A 20,994-nucleotide genomic window follows, 5' to 3' on the forward strand; every position below is an offset into this window, starting at 1 on the left:
AGAGCGGTGTTTGGCGCGAAAACAAAACAGATGTCACCGAAAGCAGACCGATTGCAAGCGAAGTCCGGATTCAGTGGATATTTTTAAATAATTTCGGGATATTTCCTGCAAAATTCATGTGGTTTTTAGTTTAGAAGTGATCAGTGGATATTGCCCAACATGTGTGACTCACCAAGTAAGTTGATAACATGAATTCCAGGGAGATAATCACTTTAAACTAAATGCGTCTTCTGCAGGTTCGGAACAACGAAGCAAACGGCGGAGGATTGATAAACATGGTCGGTTCGCGGCGCTCGAAAAGCTGAGAAACGTAAAAGCGGCCGGCGGCAAGCACAAGTACGAAGTGGACGAAGTCAAAAATGTGTACGACGAAGTGGACGAGAGCGAGTACGCGAAGATTGTGAACGAAAGAGCCCGGGAGGATTTCGTGGATGACGATGGTAAGGGGGTTTGTTTCGGATCGTTGGGGGGGAACTGCAGGGTTGTTACAACAGTCGCGGATTTGTTCCGCCAATCGTGAAAATCACGAATGCATGAAATACTGTCGCAAAAATCGCAGATTTATTCAATCATAACGCGAAGACTGCATACAAATTGTAATTGTAATTGTAATTTATTAAACGTACGATATCCTGTTAGTTATACAACTATTAATCGGGACAAGGAAAGCAAACAAAGACAGTATTTACATTGGAAAGCTAATCTAATTACAAACAATGTAATTTGTTAATGAACTGATTATCGTTGAATCTAGTCCTGGATTCTTAGCGCTTGTTTGAATGTCGCTAATGTAGGTCTGGTCTTAATTCCGATGGGTAATCTGTTCCAGTGTGAGATTCCGTATATCAGCAGGCTCTTCTTTTTACTCGTTGTGTGCGCCGGCAACTGGAAGGTCCTCGCACGTTCCATTAACCCTCGCTGGAGATGCTGCTGGATGTACTGTGGAAGTTTAGTTATTGCTGTGTGCGTTTGAAATGCAAATATCAAATGCGGGAACAGCAAACGCGGTAAGATTTTTCACAAGAAACGCGATGTTTAAGATAGATTTTTCGTGCTAGGGTGGCGGCGATTTATGTAGGTAATCGTTGCTAGGTGTCCTTTGATTATTTTGTGTTGCCGCATTTGGAAGACGTCTCAACATTTGCATCTCAAATGCAAACAGCAATACAAACTCCATTCATAGAATTACTTAATTGGCTTGGTTAGGGGTATCCAGATTTTTACATATTCTGATTCTACGTCAGAATCCAAAATTTCATAATGTTCCGTGACCTGAAACTATATTTAAAACACTTTTGAAGTTAGTATGAAAATCAGTTTTGAGTCACCCCTCGGCAAATTTTACTACGAGACGAGCTGTCATTATGTAAATTGAAATGTCATTGAGTCTACAGATTAAATCTTCAATAATCATTTCTAATGTCAAAATTAAGACATTGGAGTGCAATAAAATTGTGTTATACTTAGAAAAATGCGCTCTTTCAATCAAGCTACGGAAACTTGTAACTTTTTCATCGCTAAACATCCCAATTATCATTTAATGTAATAGAAGAGTTACGCTTCTTATCATTTACTTATTTTTGGATGTGCAGAGATCTAGTTCCTGTAGTAGTAGTTTAATTTTGAACATTCCCTCTTTAAGTAGGGTCGGTGTTCCCTTAGTGGACGGTCCCCTATAGTAGCACTAGTGGCTTTTTACGGCCGTTTCGCTGGTAATCGTAGCAAAATAATTTTTAACATGAACATCAGTAGCTATTTATCTAAGTACCATTGACACACAGCTCGATTTGTTCAAAAAATGATCGAAATAAATAGTTTTGTTTAAAATTTTAGCTCCCTTGCACCTATAGTTAACCTATTGTTCCTATAGTTCCTATAGCACTACTGAGAGAAACTTTTTTGTTATTAAACAAAATAGTTGATAAATTAGGAACTTTTTTACATCAATCGAAAGCTTTTGATCCACACTTCAAAGGAAAAATATAAAAGTTTTGTAAAAATACAGTTTTGATTTGTGTTTTGCCTATTCCGTGAGGCTAGTGTTACTATAGGAACAGAAATTAGGATTAGTGCTACTATAGGCACATGTGTTCCTATAGTGGCACAAGCGATAATAAATACAAAAACATGAGTTTTCTTAAATTTCATAATTTCTCCACAAAGTCAAAATAAAAAGCTTTCAGATGATCTAAAAATAATTCCGCAGGCTTTATTTTTCGATTTTATACGAATATTTGTTCTTAGCTATGCGGCTATTGGTACATCGACCCTAGGTATAGTTTTTTATGTAAATAATTTCTTATAATTTGAAAGACATAAATTATGGAATCCTAGTTCGTTTGGCTTCCTAGATGTACTAGAAAATCGTGGATGTGTCAAATAAAAATAAAATATTCAAATTGGATTTTGGAATATTATAAACCGATTGTTAAAAACGTTTCTAATTTATTTAGGGGTAAGCGGGGCTTAGTGAGCATTAGGAGGAATCGCAAGGAAACTAAATTAAAAGTTTTTTTTTTTTCAAATATGCTCAAAAAGTTGGCAAAACTGTTTTTAAATAGTATACAATTGTTACCGTTGTAATAATTAGAAATACAGTCGACTCTCTACATCTCGATATCTGTCCCTATGCCGATATTTTTTTCGTTCCCTTCATTCTTCGTACATTTTCTATCTTTTTTTTCACATCTCTCTATCTCGATGTGATTTTCCTTTCGGATTTTCTCTCCCTATGTCGATATGCCCATTATCAAACGTTACTAGACTAGATTTTAGGGATTCAAAACAATTTGTGAAGACGAAATGACGTCTGTTTTTAATATTATTGGTAACGGAGTGATTTTCTATCTAGTATTCATTAAAATTTGTTCTATGTCTCGATTAGAGTTACTGTGCACGTGCTGTAGACTTAGGTGCAGGAGCCTCATTCATTGCATGCGCACGTACACGTACATTGCGAGACCATGAGCCTATGCATGCTATAGAACGTTTGACTTTACTGTGCGCCCTGTTTTCAAGTTGCCCGAAAGAGAGAGCGAGGCAGCACCAACACACTGTGCGCCTCATTTTTCTTGAGATGTTTCTCAATGCGGTCTCATGCGCTCCGTCTCCATCACATGTGCTTTTTAAAATTCAGCGCAATGATTTAAGTGATAACAAAATTTTTCAACGAGGATAGAAATTATAACTCTCAGATCGCGAGTGTTTGATCGTATCATGTAGAGTGTAGACCATCTGGACACCTGCATAATAAGGCGAAAATAGTTGTAGAGACTCTTCGTTACTAAGCAGCTGTTTCACAACTTGGATTCCGATGGCGAGTCGTAGCACCGAGCAGCGCATGAGACGAGTCTCCCCAGGAACACATCACACTACGATTCTGATGAGCTGAGAGACGGTTTGGTTGGAGACTTGTCAGTATATTTATGTGCTCCTGAGAAATATGTAACTCTAGTCTCGATCTCTACTTATCTTTGATGTCGAGATGTGAAGAGTCAACTGTATTTACAAACGACTTAATATACCAAACTGGTTTTAGTATGTTTTTAACATGGTTTTCGGTCATGAATGTTGTTTTCTATGTTTAACGGAATGAGAAGTAAAACATACTTATTTAAAATAATTGTTAGTGTTCTTATGTTGAACATTGTAATATGAGAGTTAATATAACTGAAACAGAAAGTATGTGATAACTGTTAAAATCAATTGCAGTACTTTACAATTCGTTTGTTGTAAATGTGGGATGATTTGGTTGCTCTGGTACGCTCACGTTAATCAGACATGTATACTTTCCACGTGGCAGTACTAAATGACCAGCTCACTGAAGTATGCCGTATTTAATTCGCCAAATAATCTTCGCCCCTGTCATTAGAGAACCATCGGAAGGATCAGCTTCTTATACAGGGCAAACCGACATTATATTTTAATTTGATCATAGATTTCACATTATTATTTAAAACTGATTTACTTTTCGAAACACTTTTTAGTGTATCTTGCATCGTAAGCTAAACATTGGAAAAGTGTTCATTTAAAAAAAAGAATCTATGAAAAAAAATCGGTGAAATCGGATAAGCCTTTATTGAGCAACAGTTTAGAAATCTCGTTTTTTTTTAGCAAATTGCGGGTTCCTCATCTTATTACGCAATCCGTAGAAAGTCCCATTCGCGAAAGAACTCGTATTTTTACTAAATGGGAAACATCATTGTCAAACGTCACAAGTGTTCAAAGCCTCTTTAATTATTTTTTATCAAGGACTGTCTCAGCTCAAATACCTCTAAACCTGCATCTTTCTCTACATGCAACCATATACATTTGGGTAGATCGATTCCAATGAGGAGAAAATGTAACAGAATGCAACGAAACGGAAACGCATCTCCTTTTTGACACCTTGAATGTAATTTTTACACTTCAGTGTTTATCAACTAAATCAGTTTTTCCGGTTCATGTTAAGATACTACCTGCCACGATAATTGTAACGTTACATTATAAGGATAATATTCGAAAATAAATACGAAAAACTTAAATAATAATCAGCCTCTACAGACGCTTGGTCGGCGCGCTATAGGCGATGCAATTCTCACAACAATGAAACGGGGGCAATCGAACAAGACATGCTCGGCTGTTTCCTCCACACTAGCACAATAGGGGCACGCAGGAGATTCTGAGTGCCCGAACCTATGTAGGTACTGTCTATAGGAACCATGTCCTGACAGAAACTTCGTCAGGTGGAAGTCACTACCCCATGGTTTCTTTTATACCAATCTGATACATTTGGTATTAGCCGATGGGTCCATCTACCTTTAGTGGAGTTATCCCATTCGTACTGCCAACCTCTAAGCGTTGTCTTTTTACACGCATTGAACATCTTCTTGATGATGAGCGATGAGCCCAATGGCTGTCATCCCGGCTATGATGCACACGATTGAACCTTGAGGTCAGGGGCGCGTCCACGTTCGAAACCATGGGTAAGACAAACGTTGGCAAATATTTTGTGTACAGTGAAGTTAAGAAAATATGTAACCCTGGACTGGAAATTGAAAGTTACTATATATGAGGGGCTCAAACGTAAAGGGGTGTAAGTGAAAATTAGGTTGGTTTTGAGTTGGGTTGAAGAAATTCTACTATTCTGTTCTAACGATATTATCAGTTGATTTTTCTGCTTAACAGAAAAAATAACATATTTATTAGAAAACTGACTTGTTCTTTTATTTCCCAAACAATTTGTATAGAATGAAAAATTGCTGACTAGGTTTTGTCACTTGTAACCCTTTGCTTCCCTTTTCTTGCCAGTCGTTAATACAAAACTAAGAAAACTTTTCGTCTTTACAAGGCTGGTAGCGACTGAGTGCCTGGAAAATATGAAATTAGGAACCTCTTGCCTAGAAAGAATCCTTAACTTAAAAAAAAACCAAACCTAGCAGGACCCAGGATATAAGAGTTCGATTCTGCATAGCATTAGAGCAGATATCAGATTCCTTGGAACGTTACGACAAGTATTACTGTATGTGTTTTTCGTGGTTTTCTCTAGGAGTTCTTGAGAACGTTATTCAGGTATTTGCCTAAATGTTCAGATATTACTCTGGAAATTTCTAAAGGAGTCCATTCAGTGATTTTTTCTTAAAGGTCATTTTCCAAGAACTTCTTGAGGAAGCAGATTTGCTAATTAATTTGCTAAGAAAAAACGCAAAAAAAATGGTATCTCGGGAAAGCATTTCGTAGGATTTTCTGAACATATTTTTCTCTAAACACATAAACTATATTTCGAAAAACATTGGGAATGATCGTTGAAATTATTGAAAAAAAAACTTGTGAAAAATACTTTTGTAGATTGCATGGGATTTTTTTTTTGAGAAACTTTAAAAAAATGTTTGGTAAAACTGCAGGAGTAATACTTGGATGTAATGCCGGAAAAATTCCTAAAAAAATAGATTTGTTCGAAGAACCCCTCAGGGAACTTTGGATTTCTGGGAGGAAACGTGGATGAATTCTTGGAGAAATCCATATGAACAGACGGAGAATTATCGCAGTGTTTCTTAAAAAACATTAAGCTATTTTTTAAACACTGTGGAATGAACCTATGAGGGTTTTCTTGAAAGAAATTCTGTAAAAATCTTTGGAAGATCTCCTAGAGTAAAAACTGCCGAATTTGGTTGAAGGGTTAGTGAAAAAAATATCTGGAGGAAATTCTAGGATAGTTGTATTTCCCTACCAATCATAGTAATACCTAAAGAAATTACTGGAGGTGGTAACTTTAGAGTTCTCAAGGATTTCCTGGAGCAAATTCCGAAGATATTCTTCTCAGCGTCCTTTGAAAATCCCTGGAAACATTTTAGCGAGAAATGTTAGAGAAATCTCTAGAAAAAATTCTGGAGAGATCTCTGTACATGACTCTGAAAATATTCTAAATAAAATAACTATGATAAATTCTGAAGCTTTTCCTCCGGGAATCTGAAACGAAATTGTTGACAAGCCTATTGATCCTGTTAATTTCTCTAAAAGTTTCTTGGAGCCTGTACAGTTTTCATCAGGATTCAAGGCATGCACCATTTTGGTTAAAATAGATGCTTCAGAGGCTTTCCATTAACCTTCCAGTCGTCGCGCGGTTCGCTACCATCAAAACCACCACGCTGCTGTTGTTTATTTGTTATTATTTGTCATTATTTGTTTATTATTGTAACTTATCGGACTTATTGGTCTAAATGATAATAAAAGGAGCAATTAATATAACAAACAATACATTATCATCAACATTCAAAAAGTGAGAATCACACTAGTCGTAATCGCATAATACAATTGACAAAACGTTTAGCAGGTTCACCGAATTCATATTCCTCTTCCACAATTGAAAAGGTCCTTAAAATTGCAGAAAAAGGCTCGTTGTAACCGAAAGTGGTGCGATGAAATCGATGTTGGATCACAGCTGTGTTGCGAGTCCATCTGGAGGCGCGAAAATCGATTCGGGATAGCAATCCTGGAGTGTTCAGTTCGTTACTGATAATTTTAGCTGCAGTGGAAATCTGTGCAATATTACGCCGACGTTCCAACGTGTCCAGATTGAGTAATTGGCACCTATCTGGATAGGGAGGTAGGTTTACAGGGTCACGCCATGGTAAACTTCTCAGCGCAAACCGTATGAACCGTTTTTGAACCCTCTCAATTCTCAAGTTCCAAGTGAGTTGGTGAGGAGTCCAAACACCGAGGCAGTCTCTAAAATTGGGCGGACAAGGGTACAATACAATGACTTAAGACAGTAGGGATCCGTGAAGTTTTGCGCAATTTTAGAAATAAACCCAAGCTGGCGATTTGCCTTGGCAATGATTTCCGTCATGTGGGGTATGAAGGTCAGCTTAGTGTCCAATTGAACACCAAGGTCGCATACTTGATCTACTCTGTTCAGAGGGCGTTCAATTCGATGGAAAGTCATTGCAGAGCATTTTGTGATGCTTATCGTCAATCGATTTCTTCGGCACCAATTTACAAATCGATCTAAGAGGGCTTGCAAGTGATGACAGTCCTCAATGGACCAATGCACGAGTTCACAATTTGACGTCTTAGCGGTGCCGTGTTATTTACGTGACCATGGCAACGAGTGAATTTGGCACCGCTCAAACGTCAAATGAGTGAACTCGTGCATTGATCCATTGTTCGAACTGAGACGTAGATTTTTGCATCATCCGCAAATATGGATTTACAATTTGGTCCAAGTAGCAACGCAGCATCATTGATATACAGAAAGAATAGTAAAGGACCTAGATTACTTCCCTGTGGCAAACCCGACATGTTAGTAAACGTATTTGAAAGCTCATTACCAAACTGCACACGCAGCGTTCTTCCAACCAGATACGAGCGCAGCCAACAAACTAGCCTTTCGGAGGCACCTAATTTCAGGAGTTTGCGAAGAAGTATCTCATTGTCAATTTGATCGAATGCGGCTTCCAGATCTGTACACTGAACCAAGTAATCATGCCCGATTTATCTGAAAACACATATAGTTTTTTTCCATATAGCTTTTCACATAACACTCATCAATTGATCACATAAACTTATGCGATTTCGTTTTAATTAGATTCATCTGATAAAACACATACATCTCATGCATATTGAAGATATGAAACATTGGATGTTGCCAATGAATGGTATGTCAAATTCAGATGATAAATACTAGTATTGTCAGTGATTTCTATATGATATTATAATATATTTGCTATGCTTGGATTTCAGATTTTAGTAGAATTTACAATATAATTATAGTTGAAACACCGTTTATTTAATAACCTAATAATTACATTGGATAGCCGATCGAATTAATTGGTGTAATAATAACTAAAAACAACACATCCCATACGATTCTGGACATTTCTGTTTGTTCTGAGCATTCTGTTCCTTTCGTCCTTGTTCCACCATCTCCAGCAAGTGATGTTTCCTGTAAATTCAACTCCAAAATTTATTTACATTTAATTTATGTTATGTATATTTTACTTACCCTTTCACCTTTCTTTGACGTTATAATTCCAATTTAAGTCGCTTATAATTTAAAGCAATTCAAATCCATCACAATGAAATTATGAAACTCGTTAGCACGAAAGTACGAATAAAATAAGGAAACAATAAGAACGAGTTTTCACATCGGCAAATCACATAACATTTATCGGATGACATAGATGACTTTTGTTCATATACAATTCACAGTTTTGGTAAGTGAATGGTATTGAATATCATAATGAGTGTTATGTGTTCTTTAAATAAATATCATTGGATGCACATAAAATGAATCGGATTTCAATTATCGCAAGGGTATGTGAGGTTTTTAATATTTTCTATGATATTTCTTAGTTCAGTGTAACATCAACTTGTGCCTTGCTCTCCATTTGGTTCGCACAGATGGTTGTGAACTCAAGTAGATTAGTCGTTACCGATCTCCCGGGCATGAAACCGTGCTGATCAGTTGAAATGTAGTTCATCGTTTGGTTAATCAGGAAATTTCCAACAATAATCTCGAACAGTTTGGACCCTGCAGACAAGCTCGTAATTCCTCGATAATTCCTTACGTCGTGACGATCACCTTTCTTGTGTACTGGAAACATAAAAGATTGTTTTCAAATTCCTGGGAACACTCGCTGATCAAATGACTTGTTGAAAATCCGGCACAGTGGCTGGGCAATGGCATCGCAGCATCGTAAGTAGACCGGAATTTTGTCCGGTCCAGGAGTAAACGAGTTTTTCAGCTTTTTAGTTGCAGAGATTACCATCTCTGGAGTAACCCTGAATGAATCCAGGTCGACGATGTTCATTGGAACAGCAGAAATTGAAGCGCCAACCTCATCTTCCGTTGAAGGACAATCAGCAAAAACGGATGAAAAGTGTGTGGCAAACAACTCACAAGCAGAGGCGTTCGTATTTGCGTTGGAGTGGTCAAGATACACCTTGGAGGGTATGCTAGGATTTTTCCTTTTCGAATTAACGAACTTCCAGAACTCTCTTGGATTGCTTCGTAAACTGAACTGGATGCGTTGCACATATGAGCGATAAAGAGTCGGGTTAAGCTTGCGATAGGCTTGGCTAGCGATATTGAAATTTCGTTTGTTGGCATAGTTGCGATTGCAACGCAGTTTCCGTTGACATGAGTTCTTTTTACGACGTAAATCGCGCAGTAACGGAGTGCTCCACGCAGGTGAGACAGGCTTGCGTTTTGAGGGAACATTCGTATCTAACCATTCAGTTATGACGTTGCAAAAAACAGTTGTCATTTCGTCGATTTCCAAATTATTCAGCCGAGAATCCCAGTCAAATCCTTCGAGAAATGATTGTAAGGCATCGAAATCAATCCTACGATAGTTCAGCATATGAGAACGGTGGTTAGAGGTACTGTTTCGTAGTGGAGTGCATTCAGCAGTAGGAATTGAAATAACAAGCGGTGGGTGGTGATTGTCAACACGGAGTAAGGGTGTGACCGATTCATCAACTGTGAGGCGAAGATTATCAGACCCAAAAACAAGATCCAGAGTACGACCGAGCTGATTCGTAATCGAGTTGTACTGATGCATATTTAAGAAATTCATTCCATCAATCAGTGCGGAGCTAGAGGGAGTAATCTGGGATTCAGAAACAACGGTTTCTTCTTCCTTTCGTAGCCATTTTAATCGGGGTTGGTTGTAGTCTCCGCACACAAGAACAGCACCATCGTCTTGTTGTAAATCGCATAGTTCCCGAATAGATGCAACGTGTGTTTCCATTACGTCAACCAATCTGCTTTGGCGCAAATGAATAGTTGCATTCCTTGCACAGTGCATGCTACGCAAATTTGCTCAAGATATCGACCATGGGAGATTTCGGCCAGTGCACTAGTATAACGCTTCGAAATAGCTATCAAAACTCCACCAAAACACGTCTTGACACTGTTGAGATCACTTCTATCGCAGCGATAGACATTGTACGAGGTACCGAATAACTGAATAGAGTTGATTCGATCATTCAGACCTGTTTCAGTCAAGACTATTATGTCAAAGTTGCTATCACGAGCCGCAAGGAAGAAGGCGTCAATTTTGCTTTTTTTTTTTTTTTTTTTAACTGTTTATTTGGCAGGCTCAAGCGCACTAAGGCATAACAGAGCCGAGTTCAAATTGTTATTTTTACAGGAAATATAACATAATATGTAAAATATAATAATACACGTGAAAACTATTGTTTGCGAATACTCTTCTTTGGTGGCGATCGCGCTTGCTCCTTCTCCGATTGAGCTTGGCGCTGTCGAGAAAGGTCTCGTTTGTACTTCTCTTGGCGGCTTTTCCTTTCTGCTTCACATTTTTCCCAGTGATCCCTCTGCTCTCGCTCTCTTGCCTCTAAACTTTCCTTGTAACGTCGCTGCATAGATTTTTCGTTTTTCCTGTATTCCTCCTGACGACGTCGTTTTTCCTCCTCGAACTTCGCCCAATTTTCTGCTAGGTTCCTTTCGTATTCACTGCGATACACAGGCTCCGCTACCTCCGATGTTTCTTGACTTCCAACTGGTACAATGTCCACAGCTTCATTATCGACCTCTTCGATAACCTCTTCCTCCAAAATCTCAACTGATTCCTGCTCCTCAGTACCGGTTACAGCTTCAATAACCACTCCAGCATAGGTTCTGGGTAAGTTAACCTCTCTTTTCTCATTCTCCCGCTGGGTCCGGACAGCTCGTTGTGGGCAATTACTCCTTTGATGTCCAACCGATTGGCATAAAAAGCACTTGTTCCGTAATTCCTCGTAAAAGATTTTTCCTTTCCAATGAAGTATTTCAACAGTTGGAGGAATCTCTTTCTCCACCTCCATGTATAATCCCCTCACACCGGTAAACATATGGTCAAGTCCCAAATCAGATGGAAATTTTTCCCGTATCATCCTTTCAATTTTGCCGTATTTCCCGAGTGCCAACGACAGGTCTTCGTCAGAAATTTCCGGCGGGACGTCGAAAACTCTCACGTAGCGAATATTTCCGCCAGCGGGTAACATACGGACATCAATTGACTTTCCATTGGAATACTGGAATTTAACGATGTCAACGTTCCTTTGTAAAGCCTGCTTCATTGCGTCCGTCGACATGTATTTAATACAGAGACTCCTGTCGTCTCCCATCTTGTAGACGGTTTCCATGTGCATTACATTCGGTTCCAACTTCTTCAGGAATGCTGCAATTTCAACCCAGGTCGGGCGCGGGGCCGACACAGGGAAACGAAATTTCACCGTATTCTCAATTATTCCTCCACTCATCATGGTAGTTGATCGCTACTTCTGTTTTATTTGCACAGAAGAAATCAAGCAAATGAGCAAACCGATACAACACACAACTGCTTGTAGGTATACTTTAATCAAAAAGCAACAAAAGATACCGCATGCTATTGATTCCGAAGAACAGCTGCTACTACCGTCAATTTTGCTTCGCAAGCCACGAACGTTCTGGTAATATACCTACCCAGATTTTCCTACTATCGATTGCATGAGAATCCACAGAAACGCTGGAAATTGATGAAATTTCAGGCAGGTTTACGTTACAACCAGACGCGTACTTGCCTGACAGAGGTTGTCGGGAGATCCTGTCACCAACCACGACCGAAGGCCCAGGACGACTACGTTGGCAGGAACTGACACCATGCACGACTTGGTCGGGTGGCTCGAGGAATCCCTTAGGGCTGATGGCAGTGCGTCCTAGGCGTCCTAGGTGTACACGGCAACATCTAGCGGTAACGAAAGAATCGTCGGTTTGACCTGTATGTGCTACAGAACGTCCTGATTCGGAATGAAGGCTTGTGGAATAACAGGGATGTACAGTGAAGCGGTGGCTAACGATTAATTGGTCGCTACAGCAGGTGACAGTGCTATTGGTGATGGAATCGGAGTTGACGTGGAAGGCTTCCGAAATTTTGGAGCGGCAAGATCCTCGAACTGCCGGAATATCCCTGGGCTTGGGATTATATTTTCCAGGGAGCGATGAATTTTGATAATTGATCGCTGTTGTTAGTAGTTTTGATTAGATGTTAGGTAAATTTCAAAGCAATGGCAACCTTTTTATTACAAAATTTAGATTTCATCTTCTGACCTAAAGATTCTGGTTAAACTACTGTACTATGCAGTTGGGCTGCACTACGCTATCACTCATCAAAATTACTTTCACTTCGGGAAAATATAATTTCAAACTGGCGAGAAGATTACAGACTGAGGGTGGGTTAGGAGCACAATCAGACCCTTGAATGTGCAATGTGGGGTAGTAATTGGGAATGCCATTGACGGTTTGTAATCTTCTACGAGGTTTTCGAAAACCAACAGGGCGCGTGCACCGGGTTGCGGATAGGAGCAAAGGGAGATCAATAGCATCTACCTAAAATAATAGAGCAAAAAGCCGTTCCATGATTAGGTAATGTTTAGCGATCTTCTATGGTGTTCTAGTACTATAAAATTCTTCACTCACTGGGAATTCTGGCCTTGATAATATCAATAGTGATAAAAACATAAAATAATACCTAATACTTAATAAGTACAATGTAGCTTCAATGTAGTAATAAATGAAATAAAATTAATTTTCTATACTTGACAAGGTTTTGAAGACAATCAATGAGTGAAAGAACTACCTATTCGAAAAGCCACATCAGCTAAGTCTATACATATACAAATGTTGGTCATAGGGTCATGGCGAGCATTCGGTATGTATGTCTATGACTGATTCTTATCTAATAGGGGCACTAGAAGACCACGCGGACAATTTCGAAACAAATTATTTTTATACATCGGTCTTATGTTCCGAAAGGCTCAGCTACGCTGCAAAGTAATTTTATAAGCTATTCATTACTGCTGTTTAATTGTTTATAATTCTAACAAAACTACATAATTAACTCATTACTAATCACTGTTCCTATATTCTCTTTTTCTCTCCTTCTTATCTGTTGCATGATTATGAGCATCACTGATATAATGCATGAGCATGCACAATAAGAATAATTTCAGGATTGAAAGCAGTACATGGATACCTGGAAAGAATAGCTTCGAAAAGGGCGCTCAAAATATAATATTTCTGGTCAGGGAAGTATTTTATCAAGGGTATGTAAATTTTTTCCATTATTAACACCTAGATAACACAAACAAATGAACTAATATCAAATATTTTTAAAATATTTTTATATAAATCAGCATCGTCAATCAGTGTAAAAACAGATAAAGTTTGTAAAGTTATTACCATCGATTAATTTGCGCTCTGTATAGTAATGTTCAATCAGTATCAAAATCTCCTAAAGCGTCGCATTGTGCCATCAGCAGCCCTTAGCATCACTCTCATATTGTTATTATTTTGTTGTTTATAAAATTTCTAGAAAGCGATCAGCATATTCTTTCTTACTTGTAAAATGGCCGATCTATTTAGAATTTTAATAAGTCAAATCAAACTTCAAAACTCAAATTAAATTGCTTTCAGCACATTTACATTTTGCAGCATTAATCGCATTACTGTGCCAAGTCTTCTCCATTCCCTATACCCTACCCCAACCCTTCTTATCCTTTCCGATGGTGTTCAAGTGGTCCGCATAGACTATTACGGCCATTACCTATCCCTTACCCCGGCTTTGGACTGACTTGCGCTCTCATTGCCCCACCAAACGCTGCAAAATGAAAAAATGAAAATGAAAGATCCTCGAACTGCCGGAATAAGACGCCTTCGGGCCATGTTGAAGGATCGAGAGCCTGAACGAGAAGCGAAGTTTTTTCAATAGTGTTGTACAAAGTACTACAGCGCGACGACTGCAGTGTTAAAAATAAAGGATAATTGCGTTACAATAGAGACCAAGCCTATAAAAAGAAAGCTACTACCCTTCTTGTATTTAGGATCATTCATTGGATCACCTTTTGTTATCATTCATATTAAATACTATGAATAACCTGTTTATGTATATCTTTTTTGAATCAATTTTATTGATCAAATTTGACAAAAATAGAGCAAACAACATGCCTTTACAACCTGTGAGGTTGTTCTAATTTGCTCATCTATTTCTAGATAACAAACGACTGAATCGTGGGAAGGACAATCCTTTGACTGTCCTACCTTAGTGTTTTTGTGCATTGTACATGTCCTATTTCTTTGTCGCAGATTGTGGCTCTGTAGCGTATATGTTTAAGCGCACATCACTGTAAAATATAAACATTCAATGTCAATGCCACTAAAGGCAATATCTTATGCAACACACAGCTGGTTGCAATTGAATGAGACCCTTTCCATGCTCGCACTCTCGCTTCTCGCCTACCCACTATGTGTGGTCTAAGCTGAAGCATGAGTGCAGGCAAAGTGTCAAGTGACACATGCCGGGCACTGGGCGCGTTCAACTTACAAACAGCTGAGGGTGCATCTTTACCAAATTCTGTCGTTCCAATTGTATTCAATCAATAGCTATCCTGTTCTACTGTCCCACTTCAACCAATAATGTAAATGCACGTTTTGTTTGTAGAGTCTAAAGGTTGGAGACTTTTCGGACTTTTTAAGATATAAAAGCAACCGGGAAATAAAGCAAAGCAGAGTATGACTATAACATTCAATCTGGACTCACTCTTTTGCGATCCCTAGTGGACACCGAGAAAGAAAGTCCTTATGCGATCCCAAAAGGGACACCGCTCCAAAACGCTAGTTCCGCACTAAGGTGAATACGTCGCGAGCACTATAGCTCCAGTCGCGAACCGAACTTTAGAATATACGCGATTTTCGGGTATAAGATTTTGAAGTTTTTTTTAACAGTCATGGAACTGGTTTGATTGGATTAAATTTTCTTTTTTCTTTTTCAGATGGATGCGGGTACGGATACGTGGAAAACGGCCGTGAAGTGTTCGATGAGGACGAGCTTGAAGACGAGGGCCCCAGCAGGAGTAAGAAGAAGGATAAAGGCCAAAAGGGGAAGAAACGCACCAGAGAGGAAGTGACTCCGGCCACTGGGCGGAAGAGTCTGAAGAATTTCTTCAACAAGGAACGAGAGGCAAAGGTCAAAATTGCGGATGATGATGCGCTGGCAGATATTTTGGGTGAGATTAACTCTGAGAAGGACGGAGGACAAAATGAGAGCACTTCCAAACAGTCCAAAGAAATTCGTCCCATGAAAATGCCTACGAAGCCCAAACCCGTTGACAAAGACGAAGAAATGCGGAAGTATATGGAAAACTTCAGTAAGAACATCAAAAAGTCCGAGAAAGTCGAAGAAGCGGACAGCGACGAAGAGATGTTGGACCGGGTAATGAAGCAGAGTTCTTCTGGTCATAAACAGCAAGCTAAGCCGAAGGCGCCGGTTTTACCAGTGTTTATAGAACCCGCCAAGGTAGTTAGGGAAATATCTCCAGCAGAGCCTGTTAAGAAAGATGAGGTAAAACGTGAGCCGATAGCTGAGGAGGACACGGGGTTATCAAACTTCGGTAATGACTTTCTCGACGATGATTTTGATTTAACGGGGGTGCAGGAGACTCAAGTGACACAGAAATGTCCAATGAGTCAGGTGAAGCACGAAGTGAAAGAGGATGTCAAAGTCGATTCAGAAAAACTGCTCAGCGGTTGGGGAAACATTTGCGTATCGGAACTGGAGGAAGATATGATGACCGACATGGACGCATCCACCTCAGAAGGCCCCAGTTCTGCGGATGGAGATGAAACGGTGAGATTCTGGTTCTGGGATGCCTGGTCCGATCCATCCAAGCGTCAAGGAGAAATCTACATTTTTGGAAAAATGGCCACAGGGAATAAAGCAAACGAATTCCAGTCGGTCTGTATCCACGTGCAGAATGTCGACCGGTGTATGTACATGTTGGCACGTGAGAAAGAATACAATCCTTCCAGTAAAACGACAACGGACAAGGATGTCAGCATGCTGGATGTGTTCAACGAGTTCTGTAACGACATAAGCACTAGCCTCAAAGTGACCAAGTACAGAACAAGGGTCGTTACGAAGAACTTTGCCTACACCAGCGGAATGGCCAATTTACAGATCCCGGCTCAAAGCGAGTACCTGGAAGTGCGTTACAGTGCCAAGCTTCCTCCGCCAGATACGGAGCGAAAGTATCGAACCATTTCACACATTTTCGGAACCAACACGAATGTTGTGGAGCAATTTCTCCTGGAGCGCAAAGTCAAGGGTCCCTGCTGGATGACAATGAAGAACTTCAAAAAGAGCAACAGCCCTGCAAGTTACTGCAAAGTGGAATACGAAGTTCCGGAAATCAACTGCATAAGTGTGGCACAGGATGCGGCCACAATTCCTCCTCCGCCCCTCGTAATCTGTGCCATCAACGTACGAAGCATACTGAACAAAAGTACAAATGAAATTTCCATGATATCCGTGTTGGTTCATGATCGATTCCCGCTGAACAAGCCTCCACCGAATCCGCCATTCAATAAGCATTTTTGTGGGGCGGCACGTCCCGCCGGAACCAACTGGCCACACGACTTCAATGCGCAAGACCCGAAGTTGAACACCAAAGTGACCAAATGCGAAAACGAACGAACTCTGCTGAACTGGTTCCTCTCGTTGTATGGTACGTTTGATCCGGATCTTGTCGTCACCCACGACGTCTATGGATTCCAGCTAGAACTGCTCTGTCAACGCATGATGGCCTTGAAAATTCCCCAGTGGTCTCGTATCTGTCGATTAAAGATGAAACTTCCTTCGAGCAAGCGGGTGGATGATTTTCTAGTGGGTCGAATGATTTGCGATGTAAAGACCAGTGCCGAAGAGTTGATCAAATCGAGAAGCTACGATCTGAACACCCTCTGCATGGAGGTACTCAAAATTCAGGATGGCGAACGGAAGGACGTGCTGCTGGATGACATACCCGGAATGTACGAAAACACAGCGGACCTGAAGCAACTGATCGGACTGACCATGCAGGATAACTTCTACACGATGAGGTTGATGTGCGAACTGAATGTACTGCCGTTGGCGCTGCAGATTACCCAGATTGCGGGCAACCTGATGAATCGAACCCTGCACGGTGGTCGTGCGGAGCGGAATGAGTATCTTTTACTTCACGCTTTCACCGAGAAGGACTTCATAGTGCCGGATAAGGCGCCAAGGGCTGGGCCAGGTAGGTGGTTTCGGAACTTATAACATTTGAAACATATTAACATTAAATATTACGTGCATCATTTAGGGGAGGGGGTGGTTCTACGGAATGAAGTGAGACAGTGTATGTATTAGGGATTGGAAAAAGAGTGACAGAGGAGGGTGATGACAATGTTCAAATTTAAAATTTTCATAGAATATCAATTTTTTGAATACATATAACCAGAGTCCGTAAATATAATAAAAACGAAATTTTTGATTCAAAGCAAAATTTCAGCAATCCTAGCGAAATCCCGAACTTGTGCGGATTTTGAGAATTTCTAGCAGAATCTTGAGTATTTTACTGCAATCCTGGGGATTTCTCACGGATTCTTTTAAAATTCTATCCAAATATTGAGTATTTTCAGCGAGTTCTGAATCTGGGGATTCGATCGATTGGTCACTCGCTGGTGGCGACCAATCGATAGAGTTTTCAGCTGGTCTGAGTTTGCTGTCTGGTTCTCTAGATTTGTGCTTTTGGCTTTGTTTCATTTTCGCTAGAAAAATCGTTTTTTTGTTTGCGTCGTGGCCGAAGTTTTTTTTTTCTCGTTTTAGTTTGCACGCGTGCTGAGCATGCTGATTAAAGTAGCTTACAGCTGCTCAATCAAGGATGGATGATCATTTTGGTGAGCTCGGTCCATTTTAAATGTACAATATATTATGAAACGTATTTTTATCAAGACAACGGTTGGAATGTTACTTAAATGATTCAACAAAATATCAATAGTTCGTCACTGTAAGTGTCGACATAGACTCTGTTGAACCGAACGGTTTGACTGGCAACATCTGAAAGAAAGCCAATCTGGCAACATTGCTACTTACATGAACAGTAACCGAACGTGAATAAATTCATTCTTGTCTAAAGCGTACTGGCGTCCACACGTGTTTATTCTTTCTACTGAGCCCCCGTTTCCCTCGTTTTCCGCTTAACCTCAACAGGTTATGTGCTCAGCATTGGGGCCAGTAATAGTTAAGAAGTACGCGACGCGATTCGGAAAAGTGTTTTTCGGTGTGAAAAAAGGAAGACTTTGTTCAAGAAAGTACGCGGAGTGGCGGCGAAATAGTTTTTTTTTTTGCGGTATCGAAAGTGTTTCGTTCGGAAAACATTCGTGTGAGCAAAAGATGGATTTTTCGAAGGTGGGCGTAATTCGGCTGAATAACCGAAACTATCGGTCATGGGCTTTCAAGGTTCAGATGCTGATGATGAGGGAAGGTACGTGGAGATACGTTGACCCGGGTGTCGCGCCGGCACCGGTAACTCCGGAGTGGACGGAGGGTGATTCAAAAGCGCGAGCCACCATCGCTTTGTTGGTGGAAGATAACCAACATAACCTCATCATGTCGAAAAGCACGGCAAAAGGCACATGGGATGCGCTCAAATCTCATCACCATAAAGCTACTCTCACTGGAAAAGTTTCGTTGCTCAAAGAGATTTGCAGTACGAACTACCGCGAAGGTGAGAATATGGAAGAATTTCTGTACGGTATGGAGGAGCTTTATTCTCGGTTGGAGAATTCTGGCGAAAAGCTTTCCGCGAAGCCGGCTGGTGCCTGTTTCTTCTGCGGCAAATTCGGGCATAAAAAGCGTGAATGCAAGGAGTTCCTGAGTCGCAAGTGCACCGGAGACAGCAACGATAAAAATAAGAAGAAGAATAAGCAAGAGCAAGAAGAAAAAGTGAAGCAAGTGCGCGAAAACGATCAGAGATCGTTCACGTTCATGGTTTGTCGGCATGACAGTCGTGTTTCTCGTTCGTGGCTAGTGGACTCGGGTGCCACTTCGCATATGTGTAATGACAGAGATGCGTTTACGACGATTGAAAACGTTTCGCGATCGAGTGTCACCGTCGCGGATGGCAACGAAAATCGGGTAGAAGGCGTCGGTGATTGTCTTATCAAGTGCGTTAATGACAGTGGAGAGACAATCGAACTTACACTACGGGGTGTACTGTATGTGCCCACACGGAGAAAACGAAGTACTCAAAAATGAGTTTTTTTTAACTCAAAATTAAGTTAAGACAGTGGAACTCAAGGAATGGGTGATTTCCATTCTGTCAAATACGTACATTTAACCCAACTTTTGAGTAGTTCGACTAAAACCCAAATTTGAGTAAAAAAATACTTGTTCATTTTATTGCATTTATACCATACAAGTTTAATACTTGAACTTGCGTACTTTCTGGCAAAACTAGTTACGGAATCACTCGAAATGTCACTTAACGTATTTATAATTGCTACGAAAACGCAGTATATATAGACTGGATATTCATTTAATCACATAAAATAAGTTAATCGATCATTGAATTTGTCAAACACTCAGAAAACAAATAGTTGAGTAAAAACAACTCAACGTGAGACATTCAAGCTGCGAACTACCCGTTGAGTAGTTTAAACTCAGTTTTGGATGAAAAAATGCGACAGCCATATTGAAAAGTCAACATTGCTCATTCCAGATTAGCCGACATCGGCGTAAGACGTGATCGTAATTGTTATTGTTTTTTAATTATAAAAATCAATAAATTACGATAGATGTTTATTTAATACATTTTTGATAGCTAATCCTGAAGTGGTTTACCGGAATGCTGATTTACTAGAGGTAAATATCCTTAATTTATTTCCCACCGAGGAGTTCGGTTTGCTGAAAAGTATAATGTAAAATTATCTCTTTCTTGTTTCAGGAATTCAGTTATCGTTTAACTGTTTTTGGTGCACGATTTCCGATGTCCAGAAGTGACTTAATGCCTTGCTCTCGATGGCTATAATCCTCTCCGAACTGTTGTTTGCCGTTACCTTCACCCACCGTTCACGATTCCCGGAACCGTTTCCGACGAACTATTGCTGAAAGTGAGAGGCTGGTTGCTGAACATAATGCGTGTCATTCGTTGCCTGCTTGCTGTACCTGCCATTCCTAGCCACCATGTGCCACCGTCGGAGTCGAGCTTTCCATTGGCGTTCTCAGTACATTGCTGCCGGTCGATAAGTTTTATGCTGCAGGTGTACTCACCCGATCCAAATTGTTTCCTGTGCTGATGTCGTCATTCCTGCCCTGCCACCCACGCGGTTGGGTTTTCAAGCAATTTTTTACTATTTTATTTTTTATGAATTGAAATAAAACAAAATAAATGTTTGTATCATTCAAGTTGAGTTCAGTTTATTTTGATTAATCACATAAACATAGCTTATGCGAATTGAATTTTTGACTACTTTTTTAGGTTGCATTTTAATCCGATGAAAATACCTATTTTTGAGTTTTTGCATCCAAGGTAACATTGGGTAAAAATCACCCACTGAGATAATTTTATGCGATAACTCAAATTTGAGTACTTGGCTATTTACTCAAATTTGGGGTAACGCACAAAGGTGCCAAGTTGGGTTGAAGAAACTCAAATTTGAGTACTTCGTTCTCTCCG

At 40.0% G+C, this 20,994-nt stretch overlaps 1 protein-coding gene and 1 long non-coding RNA gene across 2 annotated transcripts in view; both read left to right on the forward strand.

Annotated features, from left to right (window-relative positions):
* The window catches only part of LOC5570317 (DNA polymerase alpha catalytic subunit), a 43,209-nt gene continuing 22,215 nt past the window's right edge, over positions 1–20,994 (forward strand). Inside the window, exons 1-3 of the mRNA XM_001653093.2 lie at positions 1–175; positions 237–440; positions 15,292–17,571. Coding sequence (XP_001653143.2) covers positions 160–175; positions 237–440; positions 15,292–17,571 — 2,500 coding nt within the window. The 5' untranslated portion in view covers positions 1–159. The remainder of the gene's footprint in view (positions 176–236; positions 441–15,291; positions 17,572–20,994) is intronic.
* Positions 19,396–20,720, forward strand: LOC110677830. The gene is made up of 2 exons (XR_002501221.1): positions 19,396–20,180; positions 20,263–20,720. It is a non-coding gene; the product is annotated as an uncharacterized LOC110677830 (long non-coding RNA).

This window comes from Aedes aegypti, chromosome 3, assembly GCF_002204515.2.
Source record: "Aedes aegypti strain LVP_AGWG chromosome 3, AaegL5.0 Primary Assembly, whole genome shotgun sequence".
Classification (NCBI taxonomy): domain Eukaryota; kingdom Metazoa; phylum Arthropoda; class Insecta; order Diptera; family Culicidae; genus Aedes; species Aedes aegypti.